The sequence below is a fragment of the Bicyclus anynana genome, chromosome 21, assembly GCF_947172395.1.
Source record: "Bicyclus anynana chromosome 21, ilBicAnyn1.1, whole genome shotgun sequence".
NCBI lineage: Eukaryota > Metazoa > Arthropoda > Insecta > Lepidoptera > Nymphalidae > Bicyclus > Bicyclus anynana.
Window position 1 is genome coordinate 13,869,937 of NC_069103.1, and position 12,629 is coordinate 13,882,565.

At 41.0% G+C, this 12,629-nt stretch overlaps 1 protein-coding gene across 2 annotated transcripts in view; it reads right to left on the reverse strand.

Moving 5' to 3' along the window:
• LOC112054722 (bromodomain adjacent to zinc finger domain protein 1A) overlaps positions 1-12,629 on the reverse strand; it is a 28,327-nt gene that overhangs the window by 12,180 nt on the left and 3,518 nt on the right. Inside the window, exons 5-20 of one of the 2 annotated variants that reach the window (XM_024094597.2) lie at positions 12,382-12,581; positions 11,597-11,882; positions 10,967-11,108; positions 10,188-10,357; positions 9,387-9,511; positions 8,583-8,817; positions 7,797-7,973; positions 6,518-6,696; positions 5,633-5,818; positions 4,880-5,044; positions 4,191-4,323; positions 3,572-3,772; positions 2,725-2,999; positions 1,678-1,790; positions 648-823; positions 149-238 (exon numbers count right to left, since the gene is read on the reverse strand). In XM_024094597.2, the coding sequence (XP_023950365.2) occupies positions 149-238; positions 648-823; positions 1,678-1,790; positions 2,725-2,999; positions 3,572-3,772; positions 4,191-4,323; positions 4,880-5,044; positions 5,633-5,818; positions 6,518-6,696; positions 7,797-7,973; positions 8,583-8,817; positions 9,387-9,511; positions 10,188-10,357; positions 10,967-11,108; positions 11,597-11,882; positions 12,382-12,581 (2,853 nt within the window). The remainder of the gene's footprint in view (positions 1-148; positions 239-647; positions 824-1,677; positions 1,791-2,724; positions 3,000-3,571; positions 3,773-4,190; positions 4,324-4,879; positions 5,045-5,632; positions 5,819-6,517; positions 6,697-7,796; positions 7,974-8,582; positions 8,818-9,386; positions 9,512-10,187; positions 10,358-10,966; positions 11,109-11,596; positions 11,883-12,381; positions 12,582-12,629) is intronic. The other variant, XM_024094606.2, reaches the window with a different exon arrangement.

Genomic DNA, 12,629 nt, shown 5'->3' on the forward strand with positions numbered 1-12,629 from the left:
ATCCAAAATAACCTTTAAAATAATGTAGCAGCTTGTGAAAAGTTAGTTTGGAAACTTTTTAATAAGACGGAAAGCAGTATTAGATGAGAACCAAGCGAGCAGCCATACAATGGGTGATAACGCAGTGGGTAATGGTTCGTCCACAAACCGGAAGATATCCTTCGGTTGTTAATCTCTCGCGCGTACTGCTGTATGTTTGTGATGGCGGCGGCCGCGCACCGTCGCTGACTGCCTTGCGCTTTAGACACGAGAAATATAAATAAATACATATATACAAACTATAAACTATAATAGAGTTTCAATATCTATACTTATAATAAATATGTTTCTAACAGTACATTAAATATATTTCTAAAATAACTATCAGAGGGTGACTAGTGATTGATACTGATGCCAAAAATGCAATCAGTAAAATTTTTGTCTTCACAATCACATTAATTATTAGGATTTACACATTTAAGTATACTTATATTAAATAAGCATGTACTTGTATATTGTATACTTAGTAGTAACTTATAGTAATAAGGCTATAGTTTCATTTTTTATGCGTATTTTTCTTAAATAAAGATTATTATTATTATGTCGAACTTCCGCAAAGTAACGCCTGCTTCTATCCAACACATGAGCAGTAGAGTGAGTGGGCTCACCTCTGGTGGGCTGCGAGCAGGCGTCGCACAGGAAGCGGCGCGAGAGGCGCTGGCGCGGCGCGGCGCACTCCTCGTGGAAGCGCGCGGCGCACGCGCGGCACTGCGCCGCCAGCCGCCCGCCGCTGCCGCACGCGCCGCACAGCGACAGCGCCGCCTCCGCATCGAACGACTCCGAACTGGGAACAGCATCATCACTATGTTGAGGCACGAGTCTCCTCTCAGAATGTGAGAGATTAGGCCTTGATCCACCACGCTGGCCCAATGCGGATTGACAGACTTCACATACATAGAGAATTAAGAAAATTCTCTGGTATGCAGGTTTCCTCACGATGTTTTTACTTCACCGTTTGAGACATATTTTATTTCTTTACAACTACTCCAGGCTAAAACTTTACAGTTATTTGCAAAATGCACATAACATACAAACCTACGCCTTTCGAATCGAAGAAAGAGATCATATACACTCGCCTATCACGTCTCTAAAAAGCAGTATGACATCAAAAAATTATTATTGATATGACACAGCTTCAACGCAAGATCTGATAAAGCAAATAGGCAAATGGGCTGATAAAGCAAAATACCAAACCTCAGCCTGAAAAGGGCTAGAAGGAAAGTCCGAGGAAACGTAGTTTAGAGGATAAGAATAGAAACCTCAGGCCTAATGTTGGATTGATTAATAATCTTATTTTTTTTTGCAAAAACCAACACTTAGTTTTAGCTAATTTTAAAGGCCAGAGGATACTAAAAATAGTAAAGACCGGTTTCACAACCTTCTGAAAGTGTAAGATAATGTTGCCTTTCTTACCTTTTGATAAAGATAAAACTTGTAAATAAGCTGTTAAAAACTTAACAAAAGGCGGTGAAACTTACCCTTACTTACTCTACCCTTAAAGTCCAAAACAACATACCCTAAACTATCTCACATTTGTAAATATAGTAGCTAATAATTACAAATAATTTATATGCCGGAGCGATTCGATGTGAGCACCAAACAAAACAAACTTACACAACAGAGATAGTGCGTTCTTACCTCTCGTCTAAATCCTCTTCAGCTTGTTCATCTATGTAAAGTTTTCTCTTTTTCCGTGGCGTCTTTTCCTTTGGTTTACATTGATCGCAGAACCAATCGCCTTCTGGCACTTTCTGTTAGGAAAAATAGTTTTGCGACTGTAAACTGTTCTAGGCTTATTGCTATGCTAATGCTAATAGTGTTGGAGATAATTAGTTACAAACGCAGATTTTTTTTAACTTACACAAGGTTTACTGAGACTATTGATGTCTGATTTAAAATAAATTACCTTTTTTTGAAATCTCAACTGTATGCATGAAAAGAAAAAAATTCGTGATAAAAAATTATTAATGTACTATCACAGTCCAGTCTAATGATTGTATGTTATTCTAGTTCGTATGATGGAACGAAAAAGAGAGTGATGCAAAGCCGATGACAGCAGACGAAAAAAAGGCTGCATTGTGTGATCCCAAAATTCCTCTCCATACAAGATATCGCAGTGTTATTCTTGTTAACCTTTTAACATGGTTGCGAGACACGGGTCCTTAAAAAATATGGTTGTCGACGTTTGCAAGATTTGAGATGTGGTGGTTAAGGAAAATGTACAAAATTTCCTGGAAACACTAAAAAGAGCCAATTGTGCCTTTGACAATTGAGCCTCATGACAATCATCATGAGGAAAATCGCATTTTTCGGGCAAATGGGATCCCCCTTTGAGTTTCCTAGGTTGATCCTAGAAGGTAAGATATCCGGAAAACGTGCTTCAGGAAGACAGCGAAAAAAGTGGATAGATGATGACCTCAAAGAGTGGGCCAAGTTAATCTACACACAGCTTAGCAAAAGACCAGAAGAATTACTCAGTAATACAGCCAAGTAATATTCTGTAAAATTTTGCACGCCTTTCAAGGCGAAATCATTGTATTATGATTTTGTTTTTGTCATCTTTTTTACATGTTTTGTGCAAATAAACGATGATTATGATTATTATAATTTTCTACATATGACCGCCAAACTTCAGTTGGAAGAAGGCACCCAATAACGATGATGATTTCAATGTATCCCGCTCACCGTCAGCTGCGGTTTGAGGCAGTAGAGGTGGTGGCCCTTGTTGCAGCCGTCGCACAGCAGCATGTTGTCGGGGTCGGTGCGGCGGCGGCACACGCGGCAGCTCGCGTTGAGCACGCTGGCGGCCCAGCTCACGCTGCTGTCCAGCGCCAGCAGGTGCAGCGCCAGCGCCGCCCAGCTGCGGCTTTCCAGCAGCGACACCTCCCAGCGCTCCAGCGCCTCCAGCTCCAGCGGCTTGTTGCGCGCCTCGCGGTCCTTGCGCTCCTTCTCGTCGAGACCTGCTCACACCAAACAGTTACCAAAATGCGTGTCCTGACAAAGCCCAAGGACGAGTTAGTAGCATCACTCCCAAAAGATGAGTGTGCCTGAATTCAATTCAAGACTTCAATTCCACAAACAATTTGTGGCAGGTGCTCAGGCAAATAGAGCAGAGTAGGGTGCGAGAGAGAATAAGAAGAACCGGGACATCGTAAATGGTTTTACAATAAAATGAAAACAGCTACCTATTGCACACAATGAATTTAGAAATGCAAAATGAGAGATTATCCTTAGGTAAGTATTGCATCCCTGTGTGGCGCGCCTTGCCTGGTTTGGGCTGGGCTAGTTGCTTGCTTCGTCATAAAACGTCTAAGAGAAACTCACCCAACGGCCTCTAGAGGCATTGTAGTGAATGGCTTGTGCGACCAAAAGACATTGTCTAAGTGGCGCAATCGAAAATATCGCTCTTCGTTCCGTTGTGATGAAAGACTAGATATATGAACTCTGCCGCTATTGGTCAACAATTTGATGAATGAAAATGACTTTTTCGATTCACGAGATATGTCCTTGAGGTGGCCCGACAAACACTCACCCAGCGGCCTCTTGAGGTACTTGTGGTGTATGGCCTGCGCGACCTGCAGCAGCGCGCACGCCAGCCCGCGCACCACGTTGGGAGCCGCGCCCGCCTCCTCCGGCTCGGCTTTGACGCCGTTGCGCCGCGCCGCCTCCAGGCAGTGCCCCGGATCCCGGTACTTGTTCTCCGGTACTGACTCTATCTCGGATTTATCGATGTCTGCAAATTTATTTATTTGTACAAAACAACAGTTCAAATAAAAAGAATTGCGAAATTCGCAATAATTTGGCCGACCTCAGAATAACATAGTACAATATTCTTGGAATATTCAAATTTGAGCGGCAGTGGCCCTACAAAATCGATGTGAACACACATCGATTTTGTGGGGCCACTGCCGAAAACATCTCAAGGGTTTAAATAATAACTATCAATCTATATAAACGGCCCACTTCAAAGCCACGCCCTACTTCTTAATAGGAAAGGGGAGATGAAGTACAGACCCGTTACATACATAGGCTAACCACCGGATCATCGACAACCAATCAACTCTAACTGCCTTATTGGTCTAGTATTTAAACACTGCCAGTGGTACCCGCGCAGTATCAGCCGACCATTGCGTATGACACGTCGCACTCACCGTGCGGCAGGCGCAGCACGCCGTCGGGCTGGTGGTAGTCGTCGCGGAACTGCTTGGCCGGCCCCCAGCTGAGGTAGTCCGCCTGCTTGTCGTACCCGCGAAGCATGATCGTGCCGCGCCACGCCTCGCGGTCCTGTCAGCCGACCATTGCGTATGATACACGAGTAACGAACATACAAATTCTTTTTTTTCCATAGGCATACCGTATATTTCAATCCTCGCCTGCGCTGTAAAGACTTTCTCGCAGGGTATGATGATAGAAGGCAACGATTAGAGCGAGCATATTCTTCAATAATTAATTAAAAGTCTCTATCATCAGACCATTCCCTCTACCGCGCAGACGAGGACTGAGATATACAGTTTCCCTATAGCTTGTTAATGTTAATGTGTTAATTTAGTTTATGGCAGAACAGTCTTTAATATTTTTTTTGCCTTCAGGAACAGTAATTATTTATCATGAATGAAAATTTCCTATATTTAATTTTTTTCCCATAGCTCAGCTAATGTGTATGCAAATCTTGAATATTTGATTGTAGTTAAACAACTATAGCTAGTTATGGGAATTCCAATTATCTTTCAGAAATCTCCTTCGATCTCTCACACCAAACAGGCTTTTCGCTTAGTTGAAGGATACACTAAAATATTGATCTTACGGTATTCTTTAAAAAAAATCAAGTTCTTGCAGTTACCTTAACTTTGATAGCGCCGAGACATCCGTGGAAGATCTTCTCCTCCAACTCTAGGATATGGTCCCGCAGAGACAATTCCAGAGCCTCTGACAGCGAACAGTCGGGCGGAACTTTCAGCGAAGGCTGTATTCGACGTCGAGTGGATGGAGCAATTTGTGGTTGAGACTGTGAAGCAGAAAAAATTGAATTCTATTAAAGATACTGGTATAATAAGTGTATCTATGGAATATTGTCTGCATCGGAAAAGAGTAATTACGATTTCTTAAATCAGTAGACCTAAGATGCGCGTAAGACAAGAGATATTTTTTTAAAAATACGCTTTACTGCTCTGGGTACTAGCATTTTGCAGGTTTGCAGGATTTTTCACAGTTCACAAAAAGTTTTATGTAGCTTGCACTAGGTCAGAAATGACAGTCACGGCGCGGAATTGTCATTGATTTCGCACACTGAGCACGTCATCACTCGTAACACATTTCTCTTTATCCATGTTGTGGCTTGTAATTTTACACTTCCAAAATGGAAACGAAGGCATAATTAAGGGAATAAAATAACAGTAGATATTTTATTAAGTCCACGTCCACTCACAGGATGTGCTTGTTACATATTAAGATAAGATGTGCGTGCACGTCTGTGGATAATGACATAAAATTGAGCGTTCTTTAATATGGAGGGGCCCATCTAACGATTTATATCGATGGCACATTGATTTAGGCTTTAGTATAGGCGAGATCTAGATAACCTAAGGTTACTCACCTGTGCAGCTCCAGGTGTGAGGTAAGCGAGTGGACACTTTTTGATATATTCCACTAAGTTGCCTCTATCCTGCTCCAAATTCTGCCTCAACTCACTCTCTCTGAGTCCTCTCTTGTTCAATGACTCTATTAGAGCTACTATTTGTTCCTCTGTGTTGTACACCCACCATTGAGGTCTGTAGTCACCCTGTTGGATTAAAGATTGACAATTTTATTATCTAGATGCACAAAGAGTTATATAATCCTTCTGGTTGCTATTAAGAACATTAAACGTGAATTCTATTAAACTTCTGTTTACTATGGACCTGTGAACTGGCAGTATTTTAAAAAAGCCTCTGTCATATTTGAAAAAGATATGGCAAATATTATTTCAATAAAAAAAAGCATTTCAAAAAACATATGATAGAAACGCAAGGGCGAAAATTACGCATCGGTGCTGTCACACACACAATACCTGAAATATTGGTCCAGGTCTGGCTGGTGCGAGGCTTCGGCCGTTGCTAGTTACGATCAAGGTCAAGAGATTTAGCGTTCCGGTACAATGTCGTGTAGAAACCGAAAGAGGTGTGGATTTTCATCGTCCTCCTAACAAGTTAGCCCGCTTCCATCATAATTTAATTTAACTTAATACTTAATAACTTCACAATAACGGTCAGCGTTAGAGTCAATGGGACTCTGTAATTGTCTACTTCCTAAAATCGAATCCTCTGATGAAGCAGACATCAACTGCAGCTTTATAGGCACGCTTCTACGACTGAAACACGCCTATAAAATAGCAGATTGTCTGCATAGAGGTTATAATATAACCTCAGTGATTCCGTTTATAAAAATTAACAATAATTCATGCCGGCACTTGTACTACTTGTACCAAGATGAGGTCACCCACCTTGCCATGCACATAGCAGGTGTCGGGGTCGGCGGTGCACAGCAGCAGCTCGCGGCAGTGCAGCGTGGTGGAGTCCACGCCGTTCAGCTTGTGTGCGAGCCCGTTCAAGTGCGCCAGCGGCTTCTTGGGCGAGCCGCTGCGGGAGTTCGCCGCCGACTCGTTCTCCTTGTCGCTGCCGGCTGGGAAGGTTACATCATTGTCAACCTACTTTAACGGTCCACTACAGTGTCGCAGTGTGTATGTATGTGATTATGAATTACAGAGTTCTGTGGCGGTGGGCTATGCCCGCCACAGGTAGGTGGTAGGTTATTCCAAACGAGCCGACGACCGCGACTTCGTCCGCCTGAAACTCAATGTAAACTTTCAACTACCCCTATCCTACCCTACCCTACCCCTACCTCTTACCTACTACTTCCCTAATTTTCTGGTTGATTTTTTACACCTTTTGTCCGAAAAACCCAAATATCTTACGGAACCCTATTTTTGTCTAAAATAAAATTTAGCCTATGTTACTTGTGGATAATATAGCTTTCGAATGGTGAAAGAATTTTTAAAATCGGTCCAGTAGTTTTTGAGCCTATTCATTACAATGAAACAAACAAACAAACAAACATACAAACAAAGTTTTCCTCTTTATAATATTAGTATAGAAGTATAGATAAAACAATTCAGGGTCAAAGGTCGATTTCGTATACTTTTCCAAACGCGCCACCACACCTTTTATTATAGGATGGATGTCACTGGCCTGAACATAGAATGTACTATAGGCTGGTTCCCGCTCCAGGTTCCTTGAGAATCAGGCCCGACGTCGGTGGTGAGGGGAGACCAGATGGCTCGTAGCTTTTGGGCCTGACTGAAGTCAGTGAAGGAGTTACAGATGGTGGAAGCGTATAAGAAGAACCCCAGCGGGTATCTCAGGGTATCCAGCACAAGAGGCCAACACAACAGTTCCACAGTAGGTAATTAGTATTATTCAAGTATTTGATCCATAGGCTCAGTGGTAGATAAACGGCATATTTAAGTTATAGCGTTACAGTTCTTTTTACTCCTTCCAGCTCCATCATCAGATCCTGGTTATCATATAGAATCAAAGAACTCGTCAAAACGAATCAAATGAGCCCAAGTTCAATGGGGTTGTGTCGTTTAATTAAGGAGTTCCTATGGCCAACTTCCAGTTCCATCATCAGATCAGCTCTGTGACATGCATGCAAAATTTAATTACAGACATACAACAGGACTTTTTCAAGAAATACAAAGCTTGTATTAGTTAGTCACTCACCCTGCTCCTTCTCAGCGTGGTAGAGCTCGGTGACGTAGGCCACGACGTCGTCGTTGGACGCGGGCGGCGGCGGCAGCGGCTTGTGGCGGCACGGCCCGCGCGGCTCGGGGCCCGCCTCCACGAACAGCCCCGCCACGCGCCGGCTCAGCCAGTAGCGGCGGAACGCGCGGTCCGAACCTGCAACGTAATTAATCAAATGACACACAACATGCAATGGTAGCGTATATTGTCACAGAACACAACCACAATCTGGAATGGAATGGGAATATTTGTCAAATTGAAAAAAAAGATATGGATATAAATAAACCATTAAGAGTATTGTTTGATAAAAAGGTATTGATGTGTCATCATAAAGTATAGGAAGTTTTCATGATCAATGGGGATTCTGTAATTGTCTACTTCCTAAAATCATGGTTTGTGACAAGACAAAATAGCTTCATTATATTTACAAAGTCGAAATTAACTTGATCAACAGATATCAACTGCAACTTTATAGGAACTCTTCTATTACTGAAGCACGCCTATAAAGTAGCAGATTGTCTGCATAGAGGTGATAATGCAAAGATATCACCTCAGTGATTCCGTTTATAAAAATGAACAATAAAAGTAAAGACAACTGCAACTGTTTCATAATCTACTAAAATAGATAGTATTCTGGGCTTTCTTAAAATTATTGCTCTCTGTATGACAATATTTTCGATTCCACAACTGTTGGTAGTCAAAACTCCTTTCTCTCGACAGAGATATGTCGTCAGCACATGTTAAGCATATTCTAAGTAATCTCACCAAGATAAGTGGTATAATCAAAGAGTTGAGCCTGCAACTCCTTGTTCTTCTTTTCATTCTCCACTCTCTTCGCGTCACTCTCCTTCTTCAGCTTGTCTATGGCTTCGGCGAGCTGCTCGTCGGCCTGGCGCGCCTTGTCTCCGGTCAGCTTGAGCTCCTCCTTCTTTTGAGCCGTCTCCTTCTTTAGCTCGACGCGCGCTGCGGACAGTTGGGGCTCGCGTTTGCGTTCACTTATCTGTAAAAAACAATAACTTATAACAAATACTGGATTTTTTAAATAAAACTATTTTATGCACGCTGGATTTGGGAATACAGTGAATATGTTAGAAAAAAATAATCTAAAAGCGTCATCTGTAGGAACACTGCAAAACTACAACACAACACAAGTAATCCCAGCGCCAGATTGGTTGTCTTTTAACGGAATAATTGTAAACTAACTAGTAGAAGCTTGTTAAGTAAACCAAGTCCGACACGAGAGATGGCGCTAATAACCGGTACTTATTTATCAAGTTTCTCTTTTGTGTATTATTTTATAATTATAATAATTATAGATGAATCAAGTTTTTACCGTAATTTTCCAAATTATTGGTAGCGTTAAAGCTTAATTATTTTGGTGGAAACACTCTAAGCATCACTAGAACCATTTGGCTAGATATTGGGAATCAAACATTGCTATCTACATGCTTGCCAAAAGAACTTACCTCCATACATATTGTACTGATAAATAAATGAACTATTGCTCACTCTCTTGTATATAGTGATCTATACTTTTATATCTCGTAAGATAGAAATTTAATAACTTACTTGTAATGTTCTTAAAGCCTGCTTTAAGTTTTTGTATTCCTCAATTTTCTCCTCAATTTGGTCCCGTACTGTAGCATAACTTAATATTTGGTTCATAAGGCACTGTAGTATAAGGAATTTGTCATCTGAAAATGAAACATACTAATTTATATGCATTGTGTGTTGTATGCAAGTGGTGCAAATCATAGGATAAACGCCTTGTCGTATTTATGAAGCCATCACGCAGTTGTATGTCAGCGTTGGGTACCTACTAATTTAAGGTATATCTTTTTTCCCTGCTTTTTAAGACTGCTTACCATTTACTTATTTCTTAGTCTAATCTCGATAAACCACTATTAATAGGTTTCGATTATGCACGCTACTTCTATCAGCTAGTCCCAAAATACATGCAATCTCGCCATTCTTCTTTAACGTTTGTCAAACAATTTGATTGTTTGCGACTTTGAAGTGTTCATTAAACATTGCTGAATGAAAGTTTGACACGCAAGTATAATAAACATATTTGATCATTTTAATTGATTATGAAACACGGCTAAAACTCACGTGATATTAGGTCTGAGTATGCCCGACTAATTTCGAACCCATACGGGGCCCTTAGTCATGAGCTGGTACTTGCATCGCGGCACGATCCAAACTGAACTGATCAGTTTTGGGTTCGAAACTAGTCGGGCATACTCCGACCTAATATCACGTGAGTTTTAGCCGTGTTTCATAATCAATTAATATGAATAACACTCACGATAGTTTAAATTCTAAAATATTTGATCATTAACTGGGTGTATAAAAGTGTTAGTACAGTACCCATGGGCAAGTCAGCGAGGTGACGCGTCCTCAGTCTCCGCAGCACGCCGGGGGCGGAGGCTCGCAGCTGCAGCGCGGGGTCGTCCGCGCTGGAGTAGCCGCCGCGCTGGTGGTGCCGCCACGCCGCGCAGCGCGCGCCCGCCGCGCCGCCCGACGACAGCAAATGCAGACTGCGCAGGTGTCAATATTATTAGCTGTCCAGAAGTAGCTAAGCTCAAGTGGCAATGGGCCCCTGCTTGATGTATTGGTCAAAGTCTTTATTCTTTGGATGTCTCTGTCTAGTAGTAGACATCCATCAGTTGATGATTTCTTGATGCTGTTGAGTTTCTCTTCTCAACATTTTATTGAATTATCATCATCATCATCACATCAATCTCTGACATCCACCTCTGGACATAGGATTTCAACAAGTTGCTACATGCTTTGAGTCAATAAAAATTCCACTGCAGTGTTTTTATTCTATTAACACCCCAAAGTCAATTGATTTATAATTGGGTGATGCGTGTTGCCATCTACATTCATAGTGAAACAGTGTGTAATTTTAAACTACCAGTAGTTGGCGTTCTTGTGGAACTTTGAAACAATCCCTTTTAGTACACTTCAAGAACCTGTTACAATGCAGTTATGTCTGATGCTCATAGATGGCGCTTTGTTTTTATTTTTGAAAGAAGTTTTACTTCAGTCATGTGGTACCACACTCATTTTTTAATACGCCCATAGACAGCGATCAATGACCAACAACTAATAGAGGACATAATAAGTTCAAAACAGATACAAACCGTAACACTTCACTGACAGTAGTAGGGTCTAGTGGGAGCTTGCTTAGTGAAGTGCCGAGATAAGTCTGCGCCCATTTGCCAGCCTTTGTGGCCAATTCTGTTGCTCTCATGGTACTTGCGGGCCCTTCTATTTGTTCATTCTCTGTAAAAGGAATGTGTAACCATTGGCATTATGCACAGTTTGTGGACTAGCCTAACTACCAAATGATACCAAAATAGAAATTCTAAAAGTTCCAAGATTTTTGTATAGGTAACTAAAGATTCCTATGCATAAATTTAAAAGTTAAATAATGATATAACACATTTAAACCATACAAATTCTTTGACCATGATTTATGTTTTCAGTAAAACGAAAGGTTCAAAAGAATTCAATAAAACAGTAGATAATTCCAGTTCTGTTTAACCTAGAAAGTCCTCATAGGAATGAATTTAAAAAAAATTATACAAGAAAGAACTATACAAAAAAATTAAAAGTATGAAACTTACTCTGTTTTTTTTAAATTTACTGAGCGATTTAAGTCTATTTCATTAGCCAAACTCTAGATAAGGCAATAATGGTGGCCTTGTATTTGTAAAATAGTAGTATAAGAAAACATATTATTCAAATGACCCTGGATAGATCACACTCACCAACAGACTCCTGAATCCCTTTCTTCTCATTATACTCTTCAGCCTCATCCTCTTGCAAAGAGAATATTGTCGCCAGCATCATCTGCACCAGCTCACTGAACATCCACGCATGCTCCTTCGCAGTCAACGACTTCCTGAAGGTCTCCATGTCCAGCTCATTGTGAAACACGTCTTTGACTTTGAGAATTTCCGAAAAATTCTGCACAAATTCCAGAACTGACAGGAAATCCCCGAAATGCTTGTGCGATATCCCATCTACTTCCACTACCGTGCCTTTTGGTAACATCTGTTGAAAAAAATATTTTCTTTAGCAGCTTTTGTAAAGTAACTTTTCAATACTAATGTTATAAAGAGGTCCAGTTTGTGGTATTGTAGAGGTAATCAATTTTGAAAATTCTTTTACCACTAGAAAGCTACATTATTTGTGAGTGTCATATGCTATATTTTATCCCCGTATTCTCACGGAAACAATTCATATTTGTTGGAATTTGGATTATGTCAACAATAGTCAGGAATCTGTAAATTATAAACTTCAGTAGGCTTTAGGAGTTTTAATTATCCGCGCCACGAGGCATCTCTTAAAGAACTACATAATTACTATCAACCAATAGTGCTGCAATCGAAAATATTGCTCTCTTTCACAACGAAAAAAGGGAGGTATATTTTCTGCTGATTGGTCGACATTGTCATCATGAAATCTTTCATAGTTCGGTCAGTGATACCCATTTCTCCTTAAATTTTACTTTATTACAACAATGGATACTATTCCCTGCAATGAATCTTACCTTATGATCTTCCAATTCCTGATCATCCTTGACCTTCTGCCACTCCTTCATAAACGCCATTACGAGCGCGTTTTTCTCCTTCTTCTTTAACTTCTCTTCTTCTTTACGCTGTCGCAACAATTCCTCTGCTTTGCGCATCTTGTCTACTAGGTCCTGTTGTGTCTTTCTTGCTGCCGGGTCCATGGGGGCTTTGGGTTTCACTGATGACAATAAGTTTTGATGAGCTTTCAATTGTTTTTTAAATGATG